This window comes from Manacus candei, unplaced genomic scaffold (genome assembly GCF_025592945.1).
Source record: "Manacus candei isolate 608988 ecotype Guabito, Panama unplaced genomic scaffold, ASM2559294v1 h1tg000014l, whole genome shotgun sequence".
Lineage (NCBI taxonomy): Eukaryota > Metazoa > Chordata > Aves > Passeriformes > Pipridae > Manacus > Manacus candei.
Genome location: NW_026138062.1, coordinates 37,442,003 through 37,466,900, shown reverse-complemented (window position 1 = coordinate 37,466,900; position 24,898 = coordinate 37,442,003). Strand labels below are relative to the sequence as shown.

The 24,898-nt window shown below is 41.2% G+C and overlaps 1 protein-coding gene across 1 annotated transcript; it reads left to right on the top strand.

The window, feature by feature from the left end:
* The first annotated feature begins 869 nt into the window (after window positions 1-869).
* FDX1 (ferredoxin 1) lies at window positions 870-16,813 on the top strand. Its single transcript, XM_051778767.1, has 4 exons — window positions 870-1,126; window positions 6,816-6,940; window positions 9,808-9,937; window positions 13,719-16,813. The coding sequence occupies exons 1-4, from the start codon at window positions 957-959 to the stop codon at window positions 13,831-13,833; spliced, it is 540 nt and encodes a 179-aa protein (XP_051634727.1). The 5' UTR covers window positions 870-956; the 3' UTR covers window positions 13,834-16,813.
* The last annotated feature ends 8,085 nt before the right edge of the window (window positions 16,814-24,898 follow it).

Genomic DNA, 24,898 nt, shown 5'->3' with positions numbered 1-24,898 from the left:
TAAACAACATTCCCTTTTTCCCCCCATTTATTTCCACTCCCGTTTGAATTAATTATTTCAAAGTACAGGCTCCATTTCTACTCATTCACCCAGAACTCCCCAGTCTGGGTGTGGTAGAGTGAAGGGTTTCTACATAACCATCTTATCAAAACTGGTAGAGAGACAAATTAAGCCTACATGTGCAGTCTGTAATTACTCAGGACATCTCAAAATTTCCTATTGCACACACTCATCTTTGAGCTATTCACCATGAATGCTCATCTCCTGTTAGATTCTCTGATAGTGCTGCTGTCCCTTTGCTGACATCCTGGTTTTAGGAGTTGGATCTGTTGTCATAAGAAATAGTAATGAGGAACTGGGAATTTCTCTGTGGCCCTGTCTGGACAGCCCTGTCGGACAGCTCAGACTTCCCAGCTGCCAGCTCCACTGCCCTGGGAGTTCCATATGTTTCAATGGGGTTCCAGGTCTCACCGACCACTTGCCCAGCCTGGAGCTGGAGCCTGGTCCCCTGCAGGTCGGGCCCCCCACAGGGGCATTGGAGATGCGGTGAAGGCTCTTTGGGTGACACCTCCACCGCGTGTGCCACCGACCGCGCAGTGCCCTGTCCTTGACATGACGAGAAACCCCTCATGGACACAGCTGGGCAGGGGGCCAGCACACGCCCATGGCACCATGACGCCACCTTCCCGTGCAGACCAGGGTTAAGGTCTGGAACCGGGAACCACCACAACCCGTGAGAGCTCCCAGCGGGCCGGCGCCGCCCGCACCCTGCGCCGTGTGCGAAGGGCCCGCCCCGCCCCTGCGCGCTCCCTGCGTAACCCCGCGGTCACGCGGGCGGGGCGGGCCGCGCGCTCCGTAACCGGCTGAGAGCCGCCGCAGGGCCGCCGCGCGCCCGAGCGGGGGGACTTTGCCCCCGCCCCGCTGCCGCCGAGGGCCCGCGCTCCCCGCCCGCCGCCATGGCCGCCCCGGGGCCGGCGCGGCTCCTCCGGACCGCCGCCGCCTCCTCCCGCCGCTGGCTCTTCTCCTCTAGCTCACCGGCAGGCGGGATGAGGCCGGGCTGCGGCAGCGCCGCCGCTGCTGTGAGGGCAGCGCGGCCGCTCAGCCTCTCTGCCCGGGCGGTGCTCAGGTAAGGGGGTCGCGGCCATGAGGCACCGGGCGAGCTCCCCCGAGGAGCTGTGCCGGGCCAGGCCTCGGCGCTGAGGGCACCCGGGGCCAGCGGCTGCCCGTGGCACGGGCCGCCCGAGCCGGGCTGGCGCGGGGTGACCTTCCCGCGGTGACCCGGGATGGGCCCCGGCCCCGCCGCCCCTCACGGCCGCTCCTGCCCTCGCCGTCCGCCGGCGGCTGCGGAGCGGTGACTCCGGAGCGCTCTCGGAGATCCTTCCTGTGCCCCGCAGGACTGTGCTGGGGCTGCGGGTCGGCCCGGGTGAGGCACGGGGTCGGTGTGACCTGGAACCCCGTTGGAATGGCTTGTGGTGTTATGGGACGGTAAACCAGGCTTCCTGGTGCTCAGGCTACTTCTCTAAAAGGTTGTGACCTTAGCAAAATTGCTTATTCGTGCAGTGCAGTGCTTGCTTTTTTCCCCACCATTTTTGGAAGCCTGACTAGGCTTGTGGTAAAAATACAGCGCATATCAGAGAGCCCAATACTGAAGGTCTCTTCAGCCTTTGGTATAGTTTTCCACTGCTGAAGAGCACTTTTGCATCTTTCTCTAAGGAAAGACTGGATGTGGCACTCAGTGCCACGATCTAGTTGACATGGTGGTATTCAGTCACGGGTTGGACTCAATGATCTCAGACGTCTTTACTTGATTCTGTGATCTGAGTATGCAGAACCCCTCCTGTCCTCACCAGTATGTAATAGGTGTTTCAAAGTGCATTTCATCTGTATGGCTTTAATATTCCACAGTCCTTAACTGTAGTTTTGTGACATGTAGTAAAAAACTGTTTGTGCACAGCCTTCTGGCTTGTGGTTTTTATATTTGAAGACAGATCATAGTCTATAGCAAATTTTCAGTATTTAAAATGCAGAAATTTTAAAAACCTGGTTTAATTGGTTGTCAGAAAAGTTTCCTTGACTCTGAACAGGACCTGCAATCACTTGCCCAGCATCAGGGGTGTACCCTGCTCTGTTTCAAGAGGGTTGGGATAGTGCCCTCACCATCAAAGCTGTTTCAATAGTTTGCTTTTAAACTCTCCTGTAGGTGCTTTTTGACTTTGTTCCAGCAGATACTTTTCATATGGAGAGACAAACTTAACATTTTAGTCTAGGACTCCCATATGAGATGGGTAAGTTGCTAGTCACATCTCTTCTCTGAGTGACCCTGCTGATGATCAGTTGATTTTGAAGTCCCCGATTTGCAATTTTTAATAAAAAAAAAGCGCCTTTGTAAAATACTGTCAGTTTTTAAAAAGGTATTCAAATTATTGAAAAGGGTAAAAATGGGGGAAAAAGAATACTTAGAAGGGAAAAGATTTCCTTACTTAATAGTAATGTAGCGGTAATAGTAGTAACTGTAGTAATGTAGACCTGTAATCTCTCAGGTCTTTCACAAACAGGCTGAATACAAATGGAATTTTTTCACACTCATTGTGCAAGCACACCAGCAAAAAAGATTATGCAAGCAAGTATTTCAAATGTGTTGTTTATGTATTCCATATCATAACTTGGCTGAGTGAATCAGAAGAAAAGGAAAATCTTCGGATATTATTGTTTTCTCAATATATGTGAGAGTTATTTTCTCTAGTCCTACCTTTTCTGGGCATTGTATTATTTGAGCCCCAGTTCCTGACCTTTATATAATCAGCCAGTGTTATTCCAGTAAAAAGATACGTCATTGTTTGTATATGTAAAATAAGCTGTATTTGTGTCTAGAGGGTGAAAACATCATACAAAACATTACCTGAAGTGATTCTTGTGAGCAGAGGTTCCTAAGGGTTTCAGTGAAGCATCAGGCATTATGTTTTGATTTCCATTTTCTCTTTTCTTTTGTTCCATTTTTATCTGTTACCCTTCCTTTTCTTTTCAGGGTGAACAGGAGCTATTTTAGAATTCTTTTATACCAGTTTGGATAGCTGTACAATGTTTTTGGTGCACAGCATAATTATTGCATGCTTTAAAGATTAGTTCAGGTTTATAACTTCGTGTTTTAATTGAGACCTGTTTAATAGTTTCATTCGTGAAGCTCTTTAGGTGTTTAGGGCTGTTGGATTTGCTGTTTATTAAAAGATCTGGAAATAACAGAGTTGGTCTTGCCACGTGCAACACTAGGCTACAGTTGTTACATTTATGTTTTGTTTGGAAGAATGTAAGAGGTGATTCCTAACTTGGAAGTAATATCTGAGATTCAAAAGAATACTTCTTTTAAGGAGGAAGAGGTAGCTGTCAGGATTCTTGCAGTATTTACTCTTTTTATTTACGGGAGAGACAATGAACAGCATTTACAGTTCTCTTGTGCTCTTCTGTGTGTTTGCAGCATGCTCAATATAGAGTATCACAGTGAAGCTTGATAAAAAAGCTGATAGTGCTGTGGGAACCATATGAAGAAATTAATTGTGTTTTTCATCTGGTTTATCTGGGAATGAATTGGAATATTTATGCTTCATGCAGATAACACAAACTATGTTTTGTTCTTCCTGATAATCCTGAGACTGCTCATACTTGCATAGGCCTGACACATGTTTCACATTAACTGCCTGTGACTAGTTCACATCATGTTGGTATTTGCTTGGTTGTTTTTCTTCATGCAAACAATGTCTGGGTAGACAAAAGCTATGTTACTTGAAATTTATAAAGCCTAAGTATTGTTTCATGCAGGTGTGAATTTTATTTTTTTTAATGGTATCCCCCAGTCATTGAAAAGATTTGCTCAGTGTGTTTTGAATGTCTGACTAGTCTGATTATTGCATACACCACTCTTCTGAAAGTATTTTCACCACTCAATAAAGCCTCACTGATTTTTCTAAATTAAACGTTTTGGCTATGTGAGGAGTGGTAAAGGTGGTAATAGCAGAAAACCAGATCTACAGTCCTGCAAGACTGTAGAAGGCTGTATCTAACGTTACACAAATAAATGAAATTTAGCTTCAGTTATCAATCAGGGTGGATTTAGGTCCTGTGGAAAGATTAATTACTGTATCAGTCTTCAACAAATGCCACTGAGTTGTGAAGAACTGATATTTCTGTTTGTCCCCTTGCTGCATGCCACACCCGTCAGGCAAGCACAGCCATGGTGCAGATCCACAACTGGCTGAAGCAAATGTAAGATTGCTCCACTGCTGTTTCCTCATTTTTGCTGTGGGCAGTGGCGCTTTTGTCAGTTTTGCTGTCTAGTCCAGCGGGGACTACTTTGTTTTTATGGTTAATTTTCGTCCAGATTAGCAAAATGAGTTGACTGAAATGGGGATCAGCCAAACCCACATTTTTACACCAGAAGGAGATTGGTTTAATCTGATCGGGAAGCTTGGATTGTGTCATTGCATCATAAAGTTGCAGTAACACGACTGTTCTAAACCGGTGTTAAATTTGTCTGAGGGTCAGATCTGACTGTGCCAGTTCTGACATCCATGTAGCCATTGACCTATGAGGGTCGACTTTTGGCCAGTTTTCTTTCCAGGCCCAGCTTACCACATGACAGTGTGAGTGCTGGAGAGAGAAGGAACAAAGGAGCGGGGGCAGGACTGTTCTTGTGACACTGTGGTGTTGTACCAGATTAAAGCGTAATCACGAGTGAAGACAGTTTCAAATGTGTTCTGAAAACTGGGAGGGAGTCAACTTGTCATGTACAAAAGTTCCAGTGATCTAATGGACAGACACACATCCTGCTGTTTGGTCCGTGTTATTTGTGATCACCTCATCCTATAATAGAGTAAAGGGTATATTTAGGATATTGGAATAAATATTTAGTATTTGCCATTTACTGAGGATGCCCAGAAATGCAAGTACATCTCTCATTGTATCTCTTGTCAGGGTTGTGTTTGTCATCTTAACAGAAATATTTCATCAAAGGAGAGTGTACTTTGACCTCTGGAAGGGCTTTTTGAAGCCATTTTAAATTACAGTGTCAGTGGCTTACTTTGGCTCTCAGAATGTGACCCTTTCCAGATGCAGTCGAAACCCACCAGTGTTAAACTCCCACTGGAGGTGGTGAATTTTGTACTAGTTTATCTAAGTGGGTGCTTGTTTCCTTGGTTCTGCTGTGGGAGGTGTTAGCATAGCAGAGGAGCACAACAAAAAGCAGAGTGGTAACTTAAACCCCCACAGAACGGTTTGCTGGAGGTGGTCCGTGGATATCACAGGTGACTGTGCAACATTAATTACATTTTGTAAAGATGTATATTTAAGATGTCTGAATTTTATTATAGTGCGTGCTTCAATTGCATTGCAGATCAACAAGGTCAATCCTTCATTATCAATTATAGTTTTGGAATTAATTTATTGTTAATAATAGCTTGTGGCTGCCTTCTGGAGAATGGACTGAGGTCTGATAGGAAAAGAAGTGAGCATGACATCATAATGAATCATCATGGCACACACTGCTGCCAACTGATCTTACAGTTGTGGCAAATATATAAAGTCTACAGCAACAAACATTTGTTGTTTCTCATAACAACCTAGGGCTCATGTTACTAAAAACACATTTTCTTTTACAGCCAGTTAGTTACAAAAGTAATTTGTTCACTGATGTTTCAGCATGGCCACTTTCAGATTTTTGCTTTAATATTCAGCTCTACAGGTTAGTTTTACAGAGGATGACTTGATTTTCAAGCTTGTGTATTTTGCATATGTTAGATCACTCAAGGCCCACAGTTACTAAAAATGAGTACAGGTAATAAGAAGCATAAGAATAATAAGTGGTTCTTAAGTATGGATTTCACATGGAAACATAAATTTTTGCATTACCTTTTGGTTCTATTTTTATCTCTCATCTCTTGGCAGATTTCTTACTGTCCATCCAATAAGTTTTTCTTGTTTTGCTCACTTACTATGGGAAAAAAAATAGTCTGCTTAAAATGGAACAAACTGTATTTCATTAGTATATTTAAAGCCTTCATTTAATTTGCATGTGAAATAATATAATACAGAATGCAAAAAAATCAATTTTTTCATATTAAAAGCTTTAGGTTAAGACATTTTTATGCACACTGCAAGAGAGTTTTTTCTTAAATAATTGTCTGAAAAGCAAAGCAGAAAAATACAAAACCTTCTTTCTTTGAAAACATGTAAAAACTTTGAATTTCACTAGAATTAATATTTACAAGTCGAACTCCTAAGAGAATCTGTACTTGAAGACAGCAGAATGTTTTTTGAGTATTTCCTGTTTTGGCAGGAGAGGAGAAGTAAATTTTGTAACTAATAAAGTAAAATATCTAAAACTCTATGCAGAAATGGGGAAAGTTACAATTTATCCTAAATGATAATGATGAGAACAATAAAAATGTCATAAATCCAAAGCAAGAGTCCACAGAAAGGTGGGGAGAGAAACATTTAAAATGAACTCTTTTATTTGTTAAAAATTGTGCTTAAAATAAAATAACTCTGATCCTCTTTGGTGAAAGGCAAAACATCAGGATCCCTTATAGCTTTTAGTGACAAAACACAAACCAAGGTTTGTTTTTTTTTTTTTTTTATTTTTCATGGTCTTTGTTCAATCGACACCAGTAAATGCCTGTACCTGTAACAGCTTTTAAAAGCCAATAACTTAGATTTCTCAGCTCTTAGAGTTGATTGTGATTATTAGTTTAGTAGTATTCAATCAATGCTAAAGCTCTAAAAAGGTCTAGAATCCTTTAATTCTAGTATGTAATTTTCTTTTTCAGCTCAGAAGATAAAATAACTGTTCATTTCATAAATCGCGATGGTGACAAACTGACAGCCAAGGGAAAACCTGGGGATTCACTGCTGGATGTTGTGGTTGATAATAATCTAGACATAGATGGTTTTGGTAAGTAGATGCACTGAAAACTGTATTCAGTGTCTAGAAATTACTTTCCAGTTTATGCCTAAGTGTCTATAGTATCATTTAGGTTGGAAAAGACCATTAAGATCAAGTCCAACCGTAAATGAATATGAATTTATATATAAAACCTACCTGTACTTTACTTGGATTTTCTCCTCTTTTTTTTCTCCTGCAGGTGCATAGAATATTTTGATTCAAGTTTTAAAAAAAAATATTTGAGGTGATCTTGGCTTGCATATTAAAGGAGGGGAATGTGAACAGAGTGCTGTCAAGGTGGAATCTGAAAGATGCCATCTGCAGACTCTTCTGAGCTGAAAGGTTCTGGAGGCAGCACAAAACTGGTGTATTTCTAAAAGTGTCTGGTTACTTCTGTAGTGCCATAATGTCTCCATTTATTATCAGACTTTTTGTAACACAGTTTGTTGTAGTATTTGAGTGCAAAGACAAATAAACAACCAAATCCATGTCAGTTAGCAGGGAAGAGCAAGAAGTTTAATTCTTATTAAAGAATTAGAGTAAAAGACACCAAAGCCCTCATGAAATTCTAACTTGGTATGAGTTCTGTTTAAAATCAAAATAGGAGGAAGCTATAACTTCTCCCTATTTCTTCAAACTTTTGTACTTTCCTTAGTTAGCATCATAAAATGGTTTTGGTTGGAAGGGACCTTGAAGTTTGTTTAGTTCCAATCCCCCTCCAATAGACACCCTCCACTAGACCACATTGCTCAAAGATAGTTCCATTTAAGTTGTAGGATTCTGCCCATACAAAGCAGTGGTATTAGGAAATGACAATTAAATACCTCTGGAGAGGTATTTATATGAATATGAGCTGGAGAATTAATAGAACTACAGTAGGAAGTGGAAGTACAATTTTCAGGACTGAATGTGTAATAGGAAGCAACTGGAGGAAAAAAAAGCAGACTTATAGCACAGTTTGAAATCTGAGGTGTGTTAAGTGCAAATAAGTTTTACTGCTAGTAATGAAATCTGTGATATGATTTAAAATCTTACACTTAATATCTGAGACAACTCTTATATCTAGAGCTGCATACATCTGGGGAAGAAGAATTGTCTCTTAAGAGAGACATTTTTAAAAACATCTAATGCACTGGTTTAATTAGCTGTATCTATCACTTACTAAATGACTCATAGGCTTATGGCTGGTCTGCCTGTATCCTACAGTAAATGTTCTCTGTGTAAATATCAACCATGTTAAGACATTATGGTGAAGTGGGAAAAAATAATGCTGTCGATAATCAGAAGCCAAACTGGAAAAAAAAATGTGGAATACTGTAGCAATCTTTAATTACAACATATGCTGGTCCCATTTCAATAACCACTTGCTAATGAAACATCATACTAGGGCAGAGAAATAATGCAGGAAAAATGTATGTTCTGTGTTTAGAGAAAAATTGAGGGAAAAGTGAAACATAAATCTTACCTGTTTGTTTTTATCACTAGGGGGCATCCCATGTGGAGTAATAATAATAAAAATATCTTTGTGTAAAGGCTGATAAAACTCTTGAATGATTTGGCTGCACTCAATTTGTTTATGACTGCTAGCTTTACAGCTGTGGAAAGACCTTGCACTGTCCAAAGAGACTGATCAGTTCTTTCCTTCCCCTCTCGCTCCTTCCCTCACCCTCCCAACGTTCAAGATCCTTAGACTGCTGACAAGACAAATTTTGTATTTGGCACTTTATTTGAACTCTACTTTTTAACGTGTCTTTGAAGATGTGATATATTTTAAAAATCAGATATTCTAGTACAGTGTCGTGCTCACTTTGAATATATGCTGTTGATACTGTTACTGCATGTAACAGCATGGTGCTTTTGTGTGTAATTCTTGTCTGATGATAAATTCCTCTGTTTCTTTCTATAGCAGTGGTTATGCTTACAATCTTGCTTCCCTTATTTCCTTACGAGTACAAAGGTGATGGGGTCACTGTGTTCTCGGTTCTGCCTTCCCTGCAAATGAGTAAATAGATGATAATTGGCTAATGTGTTACCTGCTTCTCTCCTATCAATTTAAATTGGAGCCTGGGGTTTGTATGCCCCAATCCCACTCTCCACAGTATTCAGCCTTTCCTGCCCTGTTAAACTTGCATGTTTCTTTTTCAGCAATGTGAAGAACTTAGTGTTAGCCCAACACAGTGACAAATTTGTTAGTTTCAAACTTTTACTGTCCTGTGGTGACCTCATTGCTGTAGCATGTAGGTGTTGTTGATGCTTGTTCTGCTCAACCCTAGCAAATTATTAGATCCTTGACTTGTACTGGATTGCCTCATAATAATACATGTAGGCCCCTTTAGCACAGATAAAACCATCTCTCTGGCCTGACTACTTTTGTCGCTGTGAATTAGTGTTCTATTAAGTGAGAAGAAGCACCAAGTATAAATTCCCTCCTTCCTGTACTTCTGAGGATTTTTTTTTTGGTGTAGCAGGTATCTTCTGTTAAACTTCTGGAGGAAACCTTCTCAAAACCATGGGAAAAAGAGAGATAAGGATCAACCTTGGAAATAAATCAAGTAGTGTTGATTGACAGTGTTGTCTGCTTTTACATTCTTATAGTAGAAAATCTTTCTTTAAAAAGTGGAAAGGGAATTAGTTAAATGCTATAAATTAGTTAAAATATTTAAGTAAATCTTAATGCTATAGGAACTGTAGAAATACTATTGACAGTTGAATGCAGAGTAGGTATATGAATGTGAGAATATATAAAACATTAATTTTACTAATCAACGGAGACTTCTTGTATGAGCCAAACACTTATATATGTAGGATTTCTTCTGAAATTCTGCTGCAGTTTGAAACTTGGATTTTCTGTTACCTTGATTTGTTCTGTTGCTTAGGTGCATGTGAAGGAACACTAGCCTGTTCAACTTGTCATTTAATATTTGAAGACCACATATTTGAGAAACTAGATGCAATTACTGATGAAGAGATGGACATGCTGGACCTGGCATATGGCCTCACAGAAACGTAAGGCAACATAGCACTTCGCTACATCAAAGAATGGAGAGAAGGGTTTGCAGATGGGGCAGTCTTATATTCTTGGAGCACCTTAATCAGCTTTTGATGAGTAGCTGGATTCTGTTACACAAAAGGGGACTGCTAAGTTTAGATATTGTCTATCTTAATTCATACTAAAAAGATGTCAGTATTGCTTTTGTAACTGAAAAGTGTCAGTTACCAGTACTTGTCTTCAGAGGTGTCTGGTGCAGAAATGTTATATACTAAAGTATAAGTGAAAACCCCATTCCTTCGACAAAAGCTCTGCTGCTGCTGTCCTGTGTGTGAATTTTCTTGTACTTGTTTCTCTTTCCTTCTGTTTACTGTCTCTGTTAGTCTGTAGCTAGTGAATGTGTTAACATTAGTGTTTTAGGTTTTGGTCAGATCTTCTTTTCACAGAATCACAGAAGGGTTGAGGTTGGAGGGGGCCTCTTGAGGTCATCTGACCCAACCCCCTGCTCAAGCAGGGCCACCTAGATCCGATGCCCAGGACCATGTCCAGACGGCTTTTGAATATCTCCAAGGATGGAGACTCTACAACCTCTCTGGTATTTATGTACATTGTTAAGATCCTTCCTCCAAGCCTTCTCTAGCACAAACAGTGTTCCATATATCCGTGTACCTACTTGTCATGCTTTGACTCAGAGTACTCTTGGTGCACACAAGCCAGATTCCCTTTTGGGAGAAACTGATCCTAAACTGTGCTCTTACTGCTGATAGGCATTAGGATTAGACTAGTGGTAGTCTAAAGTAACCCTTGGTTCTGCATCACCCCCACCATCACACATCTTGTAATTAGGGTGTCACATCCTCATCACAGACCCATTCCTAGTGGGCTGTTCTACCTGCTGGTGTACAAGTAGCCTTTATCATAAACCATGCCCCCATGAACAGTAGGCAGCTGTGCCTTACCAGGTTTCTTAAGCGCTTTTCTTCATCCTTCAATGGAACAACTTAATGAAGTTTTTGAGAATCTTTCCAGTGATGATGAGGCTTTATACCTGACCTGTATAGCATAGAGTTTTTTTATGTCTCTGCAAAGAAGCACTCTGAATTAATTCATCTATCTCCTTATATCAGTAATGGGAATCCCATACTCATCATTTCTATATAACAATACACATTCTCACTTCAGACAAATCTGAACTTCTATGGGAGGTTGTAAAGGCAAAGAAGTTAAGCTACGAGATACTTGTTGCAGCTTCTTTTGTTTTATTCTTCTTCCTGTTCACAAAAACCCATTTTTGGTTTTGAAAAGATCATAAGCCTATTAAGTGTGAATTTACTTCACCCTTACCATCTACCATAATTTTCCTGAATTTTTAGGTTCAGGACCAAAATAATTCCTAAATAGCTCTGAAGGCAAATGGTCTAATAAAAATCTTTTTTCTTTGGCCATCTTTTAAAGGTTTAAAGCAAGGAGATTTTACTGAAGAACTGAAAAACAGTAGAAAGCCAGAGCTCTTTGTTTAAATGTTTCTATTTTCTCTCTAAGTTCTTCATACCAAATTAAGTTTTAGACTTTCTGAACACGTTTGGTACTTCTATTAGGTGTTCCTAGCATCATGTGTTCTTCCTTTGACCAGGGACCTTTCAAATGTGTGAGAGGATGACTCTTCTGGAACGTGGAGCTTTAAGTGACTGATATTTACTGCAGGTTACCTGGGCTCCTGTGCTGATACAGATTTGTGTAATGGAGATGCACTTGTATGCTCTGTCATAGGTACAAGGATAAAAGCTTATTTTTATCAGTGACTCTGTATTTGGGAAAGTTTCAGCTAGCAACTGCCATAAAAGTCATGTTTTTTTAAATGAGGAATTAATTAGAATGGTTAAAATTAAATAGTTTTGATTAACTGCAGAACAGTAGAGATGGTTAAAAGTAGTAAGATAAGGGGAATGCAAACCCTGGCAAGTTAAATGTGTAAGAAGAATGCTGAAGCAAAAAATAAGCTGAGAAACAGCTTGTAAAAAGTAGAAAAAATATTTTTGTTTCAAAGCTATCAGAAGCAGGAAGCTTTGTCTACATGAAGAGCTGATGGGTAATGTAGAAGGTGCACTTAGAAAAAGATAACATAAAAGGAAAGTTTCTTTTGTATTGTTGTCTCTAGAGATGTTACGGGATGTCCGTGCACTGAAAGGTTTCTTTGCAAAAGGCTTCCTGGAGTATTCTGTGATCTTGTCTCAAACTGACGTGTCCATGGAAGTATTACAGCAGATAAATAAGTAACAAATGGTAATGGCTAGGTAGCATTCACTCAGGAGTTCTACAGGAAGTCAGTCTGGCATTTCTGAACTGTCTGCAAGGCTTAATTGGTTGGTTTAAAACTACTTCTCCTGCAAAGGTATGGGAAGGCAGCAACCCAACTTTTAAAAGATCATCGAAACTGAAGAATACACCGAAGTTCCATACTGGACACTTCAGTCAGATGTCTATAGATAGTCTATACTGTCTACCATGGGTAAGGAAAGAATTCAACAGAGCTTTTGTAGAGGAATGAAGCAGGTATGGGAGTTCTTCAGATAACTCACTGAGTGCGAAGAAAGATCTTGCAGTTCATGAAATTTATTTAGGTCTAAAAAAACTTTACTAAGTCTTGAGTTGCAACAGGATAAGAACAAAGGCCCTGTAAAGGATAAGTAATTCATTAAGAAAAATCATCTTTTAATAAGGTAGAAGCATTAGACTGTCTGGTAATAATAGGTGATCAACAGTGTGATCTAAAAGTGATAAGTACTAGGTTTTAATTAGCATGTTTGTGGAAGATGTGGGAAAACAGTGAAGAGTAAGGTTTGTGTATAGTGTGTGTTGCTCTGTGGTAGTATCAAAAACTGTTGGTGAAGACGTATGAGAATCTTGTGCTACTGAGCAATAGGAAGTGATGTTTGGACTTAAAAGGTGCAGATAAATGCATATGGAGAGGTGGACAGGAGAGTGGTAACTTTTAGATTTTTGAAATAGGCTGTCAGCTAGCTAGTGTCTTTCTGGGAACTGGTGCTACAGAACACTGCCCATCCTTGCTGATGTTTTCAATATTCTACACTTAAGTACAAAGACATGAACATTGAAATAAAGATATCCTAGCAATAAAAGCGGCTTCCGATGTCTGCAGAATTTTGTTATTGTATTAAATACTTTGATTTTAATTGCTTGCTTGCAACATCTTTTTTTTGTTCAGAATGAATGGTAGGTAGAAAAAAAAAGGATGGCATCTCCTCGAGTGCCTTGAGTGTTTTATCCTTTTATCCTTCTCCTTCCTGTGTTTCTTGTCTTTTCTGGTTTAATGACTCCTACTTTTCTGGTTTAATGACCCAATCTTGAGCTTTTTAGTTTGAAAACATTGGACCCTGGTTAGGGAGGTTAAGCTGTGCTTTTTCTGAGGCTTTCATTCAGATTTTTTGCCTTCTTCTCTTCAGAGATGCCAAATGCACCTGGCTGACCTGTTAGTGTCCCACTGAAAATGGAAGGGTCACCCTTATTACATATTGTCTCAGTAAGCAGGAAGTACTTGGTGTGTGACTTTCCAGTGTGCTGAGCCCTGATACTGAACATAAATCATTATTATTGCCACACAGACCCTTGTGTTGACGCATGTGGTTTGCTACTGGGCTTGATTAAGACCATGCACAAGAGTGGCTGTTTGTAGTTCATGATGTGTTTGGGGTGGCTGAATGTTGGAGGCATAAGGGGGTAAATGCTGTTAGATGTCTGGTGGGCTAGAACTAACTGCAGTGTCATATTTCCCTACAGATCACGTTTAGGCTGCCAAATCTGCTTGAAGAAATCAATGAATGATATGACTGTTCGAGTACCAGAAGCTGTTGCTGATGCTAGACAATCAGTAGATATGAGTAAAAACTCCTAAAAGAAAATACCTTGGGGGTTTCTAAAGAAGCTTAATTATTTTTATAACTTATTTTTAAATGTGTAATTAAATATGGAAACTTACATAATTGTGAGTTATTTTATATGACTATCAATATTAGATTAATGCTATTTTAATTTTCTTTATAGAACCTCTTATATTTTTACGCTTAAAATGCAATAATACTTCCTGTAAGTAACCATTGGATTATAAACATTATCAAGTGTATTACAGATTTCATATAAAATTATTCTGCCAAAACATTTAATGACATTTGGAAACTGGATCACTTCTACAAGACTTCTCCTAAAAAAACCTCTTAGTATTTCTTGGTTTCAGACCTGGATGTGTAAGAGAACAAAACTTGTGAGACTACATGGGGTCTTTTTGAAGTGTTGTCATTTAAGATGGTATGCTCAGAGTTAATTCACGTTCTCAGTAAACATGATACTTCCTCAGCAAATAGTGGACTTTCAGGGTAGGAGTTTTCCAAACTTTGGAATCTTAATGAGATGTGTCAAATTTTGTCTTGCAAAATACTGCTAAACCCATGAATTCTAGGGACCATGTTATGGCTCTAACACAGCAAGCACCTAAACACCACTCAGTTGTTTGCTTGCACCCCACCACTGCCTGCCCGCCACCCAAAGCAGGGTGGGGGATAGAGTTGGGGGGAAAAAAAAAAGTAAAATTCATGTGTTGATACAAAGACAGTTTAATAAGACAGAAACAGAAGGGAAAACAACAACAATAATGATAAAAGAGTTACAATATACAAAACAAGTGATGGACAGTGCAGTTGCTTACCACCTGCTGACTGATGCCCAACCAGTTCCTGAGCAGTGACCCCTGTTTCCCCCCAGTTTAATATTTTGAGCATGGCACCATCTGGTCTGGGACAACACTCTGATCAGCTGGGGTCAGTTGTCCTGTCTCTGTCCCCTCCCCACTCCTTATGCACCCCAGCTCACTCACTGTTGGGGAGGGGTGAGGAGCTGAAAAGTCCCTGATTTAGTTGTTGCTAAGCCATGTTTACACTAAAACATCAGTGTGTTATCAACATTATTTTCATAATAAATCCAAAACACAGCACTGTACCAGCTACTGGGAAGAAATTATTCTGCAGGCTGATGCGGAATGCTGGCACCTGCAGCTTAACTGTTGCCCAAATCAGATGTCAGTAAACCTCAACAGTTTTTACATTTGACTACACCAGAAACAGAAGGATACACAGGGCTTAGAAGAGTGAAGTCTTGGAGGTGTCTAATGGGAGAACATAACCACTGGATTTGCAAATTTACCCATGATAAATTCTTGCTGTTCTCTGAAGATGTTGGAGGGGGCAATGTTTGTCAATGTAAGATTTATTCTGAAATCATTATCCCTTTCTCAGTTTTGAGCTTATGCAGGAGGCAGTCTGATATTAGCTAGGGTGCTCAGCTTGAAGAGATTTCTAGTTTCTGGGCCTTGCTCTCAGGATCATTTCAGTAATGGCTGATATGAAATTACCAAGTATATTTATTCCAGAAAAATGGACTTGGTTCCCCAGAAGGTATAGGGAGAACCCATGGTGAGATGACATGTGGACTGATGATGAAGAACTTTCAGTTGAATATTGTTTTACTCTTTCTAAACTAGCCCAAAATAAAATAATGTCTCTAAGACTATTATTCTCTCCAACTTTGCGTAAATATTTAAAAGAACAACCAAGAGTTGTTACCCTTATAAGGTAATTTTGATATTTGGGGCATATTTGTATACATTTTTATGTAAACAATGTTTATTTACATTTGAATGATCTAATGCAGTCATTATTGCTTTATTTGAACTGATAACAATGATATCTGAACATTTTTCTTGTATTATTACATATATATGGGAGAGGGGGGGAAATTATTTTTACAGTGCGGAATATTGGGATTGTTTTGAGCTTCATAAACAGGAAAAAAGGTCCCTCTTTTTTAAAAAAAATTAATATTTTCTAGAACTGTATTGAAAATATATGTGGGTCAGATTCTTTGATTTCCTCTCTGAGTTACCTTGTTTCCATATGTTACCTTTGGGCTTTGCCCTAATGCAAGATGCAGTAACTTGTCTGTTCAGAACTTAATCATGTAGGGTTTTCAGAATACACTTGTGATCTCATCTAAATCAAACTGTGACTTCAGAGATGAAATTTCCAGGCTTTTTGAAAGGCAGATCAAGGTCAGGGAGAAGCACGGGCATAAATGGAAGAAATGTTCTGAAGATGCTGAAGATGTCTTCCTCTTCAGCTGCTGTGACTCTAACCATAATTTAGAGGTTGCATTCACACAGTCAGGCACTAAGGTAAATCTTACTTTATATTGCCTTTGTACTGAGCTCACTTGTATACAGTAGTCATCATTATTAAATCTCAACTTTTTTTTCTTTCTTTTTACATGAGACACAGCTCATTACATTCCAAGAGAGGGGACTTGGGTCGTAACAAGACGCACTGTGCGTTCTTAACATCAGAAAGAAATTTGAGGTTTCAGTATAGTTGTGAGTTTTAGGGGTAGATATTACTATTTGGTGAGTTTTAGGGTTGCCTTAGGTTTTGTTTTGGATTTGTGGTGGAATTTTTTATTGGCTTGTTTGAGGTGTTTTTCATACAGCACCAGGCACTTCTTGTGGGAATCTTGAAGTGCTTAACACTGTGTAAAACAAATGTGAAACAGATCTCATGTGACGGTTTTCTTTCTAAGACAAGGTTGCTTGTGATAGCTTCTCATTACAAAGACTTTGAGTCTCCTGTAGTGTGCCTGTGGAAGGAATTACTCAGCACAGCAAGGCAAAAAAGGACGCTTTGAAGTTTCGTTTTGAAATCCCATATTGCATGCAAATGGAAATCTCAGAGGGCAAAGGAACTGACTTGTAGTCCCCAAAATGCACAGCTCAGAGATACTAGTTTATTGTCAAAATGATTTGCAAATAAATCTTATTTTTGACCTCTTTCTGACACACCTTGTTTGTATGGATTTTTTTCCTTCTTCTCCAAGCCATTGAATGTATTTCTGGGTGAAAAGTGGAACTTAACAGTTAATAGTGCACATTCCAGTGTAAGTATGAATTCTTGTGCAATGACACACAATTATACCATCAAAACTAGTTGGATACATATTTATTTCCTTATCCAAATAAAGATTACAGGTAACTTGCTTTCTAAAACCATTTCTCTGTTAAAACATCAAGTCAGTGGGTCTCTTCTGTCTCTCCTCCGTCAAAAATGATGAGCACATCAAAACCTACTTTGTTGTCTTTGCTTCTGTTAGTTTACAACACATGCTTGAAGTCTGGGGCTGAAACACCTTTAATTCAGAAGCAGTGAATTAGGGGACCAGTGGGCTGCACTGTCTTCTGTTGCTTGGGGTTAAAAAGATCCTTTGGATTTGGTTGGGTTTGTGAGGAAGCCAGGCCAAAACCATCTTTCTGCCTTCCCAAGAGTGGCGTGGAGCTTGTCTGTGGCTCTAGGTCATGTCCCTTCCCTCCACCCCCTTAAACCACAGTCAGGCACAAGCCAGCAGTCCCCACCTCTGTGACATTTGGTGTTTGTGTGATGTCTGAAGGGGAAAGAAGGGTGTGCCTTGCATTGCCGCATCACTACATCTCGATATGTCGGAAGTTCCCATCATCTGGACTGCAAGCTGTCATGAGAGAGAAAGGCAAGTTCTCCAGGCAGTTTCTGACTTCTCAGACAGAAAAACTAAATCTTAAAAGTTCACCATTTTTGGCTACAGGCACCAAGAGATACAAGGCATCTGTGTTCAAACTCAAATTACATCCCAGTTAGAGGCAAGCTGAAAACACTGTGTCCAAAAAAGATGCAGTGAAAGTGGCAGTGCTTGCCCTGCTCACAGGCCTGGGCTAGGGCAGGGAGGGATTCTCTATAGCCTGTGTTTTGCCCTCACGGGGGAGGATGTGGTATACAAAGATAGGGGAGACAAAAGAAAAATCCTCATTGCTCGGGAGAAAAAAGGAGGAGAAGAGGTGCTCAAACTGTCACTGAGATACCAAACAGTAGAAAACATTGGGAAGAGTCTGCAGCTGCTCTAGATGATTTCTCCTCAAATGATCTGAAAAGATGCACAAAGGGAATGGGAATTTCCTGCATCGTGGTAGGGGCTGTTGTCTCTGTGGGTGGCCATGTAGATCCATGTCCTGCTGCGGGCTGCAGTGCCTTGGTGCTCTTTCTCTCCCTGTTGAGTTGCCGGGAGAGCAACAAGAAGCATCGTCTGTCCATAAAAGAACAGGCATTAAAAGGAACCCTGAGGTTTACTTTCTAACCCACTTGCTTTTTTATGAAGTTAAATGTTTTTTTGATGTGAACTAATCCAAATTTAAAAATGTTTTAAAAGTCATTTCTAGCCAGCAGTGATTTAGCATTTGCAAGTGGGGCAAACTCTTCATCTGAAGCTGTTGCCTCACTGTGCTTGGCGAAGCATCTTTGGGACCGCCCTCCACGGTTCTGGAAGCTCCTGTGGCCTCAGCCCAGCCGTAAAAACGTTACTCTGAGCATTTACACGCCCCGTGTGCTCCCGTGTGCCATTCTACTTTAGTCCGGGCAGCGTGATCCCCTCTGTGCCTCCCCCCTTCCATAGCGCGAGGCCTTCTCCCCTGAGCAGCCACTAGAGCGCATCCCTCGCAGCTTCTGGAGATGAGAAAGGATAAAAAGGGGTTTGAACAGGCTTGGTACGACCTTCTTTAGGTCTGCTCAGGTACGGCGGAGCTTTCCCATTTCTGGGAAAGAGCACGTCTGTGCGAGAAATTCTCTGGGCTGGTGCTGATCCCAGGTGGTAAATCCCTGCAGCACAGCGCTCGCGGGAATTAAAATTCGCGTACGGGAGCAGCGCAGCATGTTAAAGCAGCCGTGTGTGTGAGCCCAGCTCAGGTACCACTCTCGACGCAGCTGCTTGCTGCGGAGCCGGCTTGGATGCCTATTGCTGTGAAAGAAACTCGGCTTCGGTGTTACAGCGAAAAAGAGCTATTGCTGCGTCAGGCCGGGCTGCCACGGCTCCGGGTACCCGTGCCCAGCCCGCGGCAAGGCTGAGCATGTGGTCCTGCAGACGGACAGATGCACAGGCACACAGGCATCGGTGAAATGCAGACAGAAAGCAGGGCTCCAGCCATCTGTCCCGTGAGTTCCCAGCCCTGCAGGCAACACCCTCCATCTGGGAGCTGACAGGGAGCCTCTGTCATTGGCCGTGGGACTACTGGATCCCCATGACAGTCCTGGGAACAGCCCTGTCAGAGGCTCAGCCAGCTCTGGTGAGGTTATGGGGTTTCCTCTGCCTGTCATGGTTCCTCTGTTCGTGGCAATGAGCTGTCAATCATGTAACCTAACACTGTTCAGTATGGGACATTTGTGCTCCTGGTTTCTTCAGCATGGCAGCAGGCAAGAGAGGATGCATTACACATGAGAAGTCATAACAACATGGGATGCTGGTGCCATGTAAGGAAACTCTTCCAGGTACTCCAGGGAAGTCTGCGGGCACCTGTGGCAGCTGTACCTGGGTTGCAGCTGTGGCTGAATCGATTTTCTTCCCACTGTCGGCAAACTGCCACTGGCAGCTGGTAGGCTGAAATCTCTGGGTTTGGAGAAGTGTGTGCCATTATCACTGAAGAAAATGCCAGGCCATAGATGGCGTTCCTCTTTCAGGCTGTGTTTGATCAAAAATGGCTCTCCTCAAGGATCCAGTTTTGGATCAAAGAAACACCCAGATAAGTCGGGTGTACTTACTCCATCCAAGCGCATCTGAGCAGGTTCAGAGGCGGGTTAGCAGCCTGTTTTCATTTTACCCTTCCTCAACTAACAGCCCTGCTTTGCATAGGTAAGCCAGCATTAGCTTTTGATCTGGTGAGTGCTCACAGGCTTTACTGGTAATGGTTTGGAAGAACCAGGGCATTGCCTTCCTAGAAAACTCTGACTGGAGGGGAGAAAGAGAGAGAGGGAAAGCTGACACAAGATCACAGTGATGCAGCTGCAGTTTCTTGGATCCAGGAGAGAGGCAGACATATACCACCCAGAGAGCAAGCAGTGGGTTTTGGCTGCAGATAAAGGTAGAAGGTGTCATCTCAGAGGAATGTTTAACAATGGATGAAAATAACTGTAAAAGAAAACAAATGGTGTCACAGAGACAAGGCATATGGTAGCTCAGAGTGATGGGGAAGCTCGTTCAGTTCCAGGGACTGATGACTCTCAGGAGGAAGCACAGCAGGGGATGGTTGGAGGAGAGTCTCTGCTTCAAATATCAGCTTTTTTTTTTTCTTCCAACATAATTGTTATGATCATTGCAGCCATTGGATTTTTGTCAGAAAACTAGGAAAAACACATTCTGTCCTGGCATGGGGAAGAAAAAACAATGTCTCTTGCCTTAAAGTTTCCTGCCCTTCAAGGAGAAGGGCAGCACAGGAGTCTCTGAGGCAGAGGTCTGAGGAAGCAGAATAGAGCTGCTCCAAGGGTGAATGTTGTCCTGGTAGGGAAGTTCAGGAGACTGAGATCTCCCTCTGTTGAGTGATGTATACAGAAAATGTATTTCCAACTCTAACAGCCTGTGTCTGAGCACTGAATGCAAGCTTCACATTAAAAATTACCTTATTAAATATCTCATCACTGGTCTTTATTCCCTACTGGTTTGCATTTTATCAAGTATTTGCCTTTGGCTAAGAAGGATGGGAAAGGTCTAGCTTCTGAGTTGCCCATCATAGTACTTACTTTTGGAGGTAAAAATGCTTAAAGGAGGCACAAGGCATCACAGACCTTTCTTTACAGCAGCACACAGAAATAAAGTGGGAAAACCAATTACTGGGGAGCAGGAGTTAATTCTTCGAATAAAAGTACAGAGTAACTGCCAGATATTTGCTATGGTATTTCACTGCTTTAATCAGTACTGCCAACTGCCCAGCACTGGGCTGCTCCTGGTTTACCATAAAGCCACCATGTATAATACATTTAATCCATGTCCACTTCCTTCCAGCTGAACAGCCTCCATAATGGCTCTAGATCATGGGAATTTTGTAACATTAACCTTCCTCTGAGGGTCATGTGCCAGAAATTCTTACTCCCCAGGAAAATAATTTCCCCAAATCTTAGTGAGTGAAAAATCAGGTCCAAGCCTGAGGTGAGCTTGAGCTGCAGTGTAACCAGTGCAAGTGCAGCTGCCCCAGCACCTAACATACTGCCCAATGCAGTAGTTCATGGTTTCTGCAATGAGATGTTATTTCCCAAACCATGTTATTTTTTTGCCCCTTCAAATCTGGAGTGCAATCATAAGGAAGGTCCTTTTGCTGTAAACTTCAAGCTTGGAAGGAGACCTGTGTTATTTAAGGAGTTCAATCCTGGCAGCAAATTTGGGTGGATGCTGCTCTGACAGCAGGTCTGAATCTGTAAACAATTGGCCTGAATCCACTGAGGGAAGAAAAAGACCCTTTAGCCAATCATTGCCACTTGCTCCTCACCTCTCCAAAGCAAACAGATTGGTATGTTTTGGTTTAGCAAAAATGTTGAAACAAATTATATTTAATACAAGCCACAGTACTATTTCAGAAGTGAAAACCACAATATTCCTTCCAGGGCATGCTGAATATTTAGAAATAAAAATAAACCACTTGGCCAGGCCTCACTGGTGCATGCACTGAGCTTCCAGCCCTCTCTGCTGTTACTTCCTATGCTGCTTCTCCCAGAGACCTCCTGATTTATTGACTGTTTCCCTCCCACTCCATTGCCTGCAGCTTCTCATGACTTCCACTCACTCCGTGGGTACGTCTGTTCAGGGTTTTTTTGGCTCAGTTTATGTCCTTTTTATGGTGTTTCTTTGTCAGACAGAAATCAGGTGTCCTGCAAAAATATACCACACAAGTCAATATTGCATTGAAAGCAAACTCTGCTCATTTCAGTAATAATGAAATTCTTCAGGTTTCTCTTACTTTTTGAGTAACTATGATGCCTGGAATCCTGGTAGGGTAACCTTCTGGTAGAATACAAGCCCTCCAGAACCTACCAAAGGAAACAGGGAAGGGGTGAAGGAGCAGCTCCTGGCTCCAGCGCTGCATCCTTGTGCTTCAGCACTGCCTCTGGCCCCTCTTCCATTCCCCAGGAGCTGTAGGGGGAACCCAGGGCTTGACCCTGCCATAACTTTGCTTGGTATACAAGGCCATAGAGGAACAACCAAAATGAATTTGTGGATCAGGCATGTTCTGAGAGCCCTGCAACACCTGAAAACCTCACGTTTCTGCTGCATGGCTTTCACCAAAGCTCCTGCTGCAAAGTGCTGGAGCTGTGTTGGACGGCTGAGCACAAAGCAAGGGATAATTTAATTAGTGACTACTGTTACCTAAAAAATTTAGGGAGAAAAAACTCTGGGGCAATTTAAGGAGGAGGTAAGATAACGGAAGGTTTTAATGAAGATACAAACCACGCGCACACCCCCTGACCCAGGCGTTATAATTTTATAATGATGTCCAACCAATCCCCATTCGTCCATCTCCCGGCCTTTGCCCCCTCCCACCCCCGCCCCGCCCCTCAGGAATTGAGTCTGGGGGCGTTTGGGGACCCTCTCTTCCTCATCTTCTTCTTCTTCACAGCACATAAAGTCCTTAGAGGCTTTCCAAAGTCCTGGGTGATATCTTGTTGTCTAGGCCAGGGGGCAGATGTTCTTAACCAGAATGAAGGCCTACCTTGAAAAGAAGACTAAATATGCTACTGGAATTTAGGGGAATTGATATGGAATTGGGGTAATAGGGTTGGGTATATGTGTAACTACTATGCTAAAGGGTAAGGGATGTAATACAACTACTTCTAAAACTTACATTCACTACATAACTACTTCTAAAACCTATAAAAATTAAAAAATCAAAAACTCCAAAGCAACACTACATACAAAACTCAATACAGGTCCGAACAGCTTCACCCAGGGCTGCATCCTCTGTACACTGCCTCTGCCAGGCATGGCTCTCTTCCAGTGCTAGTCACTTTGATGTGCTCCTTAAAAACGTTATCATACTTGCTTCTGAAGAGATAAAGCAGCAGAAATCTGGGGCATGCTTCTCCATTTTCTCCCAGGTGTATTCATGGCTCTGATGCCATCTGTAATGTCAAAGCGCTCTTTTTCTAACTTCATAGCCTTGGTATTAGGGCTTTTGGCAAAAATCTCCATTGCTGACAACTTTTCAAGGTCCTGGCCGGAAGTTTTTGATTTCCAAACTGAATTTCAAGCTACATTATTTTCACAATTACCACTTTTATTTTCTCATTGAAAATGTGAAATAAACTGAATAAATGCTGAATAAAATAATTCTTTTTTTCTTGGAAAAAAGTGTGAAATTTGAATATTTTTCTTTTTGTATTGCTCTTCCTACAGTGAAATCTGTTCATTTAAAAGGCATGTGCAGAAAATCAATTCTGCTTGTTTACACATGATACCATTTAATTCTGGTAAGCTTGTTCATAATGTTTTCCAAATCTGAATACTGAAATTATCTCACTATAGCACAAGCTCTAAAATATCTTTTCTAACATTGTAATGTTTTCCAAAATGACAGACAGAGGGCTATAAACCCCAGATATTTGGCTGGGGAGTCAGACAATCTCAGAATGGTTTGGGTTGAAAGGCGCCTTCAGAGAGCACCCACTTGAGCCCCTTGTGTACTTGATTAGGCGACTGCATAAACTTTGTGCATCTGATAAGATTATTGCATAAAATTTCTAGTGTATCTGGTAAGTTTATTGCCAAATTTGTCCAGATTTTTTGAGGAAATGGATTGTATTGAAAGTTGGTGTGTTTTCAAAGACTTCATTGGTTTAATATGCTAAATAATTCATGATACATGTTGTCATTAACATGTATCCAGTTGTCATTAACATCTTTTTTTACTGGAGTATGATACCAGGAGTATTGCGCACATGTGACAATTTCTCAATATGATCTATAGGGGGAAAAAAATTAAATTTTTTTCCAATTAAAAAAACTAAGAAGTAAACAAGTAAACCAAAAAGAACTGGAGGCGTGGATCCCATCTTCCTGGCCAAGAGCTTATTGTGATTACGAGTCCATGGTAGGTGGCTGGCCACTAGACAATGCTTAACATGTTTGAAGGGTAACAGGGAGAATTAGTGTCATATTGGACATCGTCTTGTTATGGTTTAACCCCAGCCAGCAACTAAGTACCAGCACCTCTGAGGGAATGAGCCACCGTGGGGACTTGGTACTCACAGGAAGAGTCCGGATACAAGATGGCTTCAGCAGCTGAGCAGTAAAAAGTACTACAGATGAAAACATTAAGAATGGATTTAAAGAAAGGAGCTGTCAGTCAGAAACCTACCAGGAAAAGTCAGTCAGCATTGGCAATTTGTAGAGAAAAGTCCAATGAAAACTGAGTGCAGATCAAATTGCTGCTTCTCAGTTGTGTTTGCTCATAAAGAGTCAAGTACCAATAAATCTAAAAGTTAACCTATACTACAGCCAGTTGCGCTGTCACCAGATCTCTGGAGGATCCTGGGATATAAAAGTGGGTTTGTTTCTCTTTTTTATAAATAAAATCCCAGGAACAAGGATTCAGTTGAAGAGTTAGTTTAAAGGTTATTTTAAGTGTAGAGCTTCTGGTGTGATATATGTGAACCCAATGTGTCCTTCCCTGACATGAGCGGAGTAGCCACCGCAGGAATATGTTGCTTTAGGAGGCAGAACTGTTCTCCTAGCAAATGAAAAAAAGTCTGAAAAAAGCTCTTCAGATATCAGGGCTGAGAAGGGGAAATAATAATTGTTAGACACCACCCAGTTGGAAAAATAACCAGGTTCATAGAGTCCATGATATTTAGTGTCTGAAGTAATCATGAATATCTCTTCTAAGTTTTACTTTTGGAAGGTGGCTGTATCCTTTGAGAATCAGAAGCTGAGAACCAGAAATGGAGTGCTGTGAATTACCATCTTTTGTGGGTAACTGGATACTTCTGGGTCTTTATCAGCTCTCCCAGTTAGTCAGTTTTAGTCACTAATGGTCATTTAGTTTTTACTCAAATAATTTCCACAAAGGCATTTTGATTGAACAC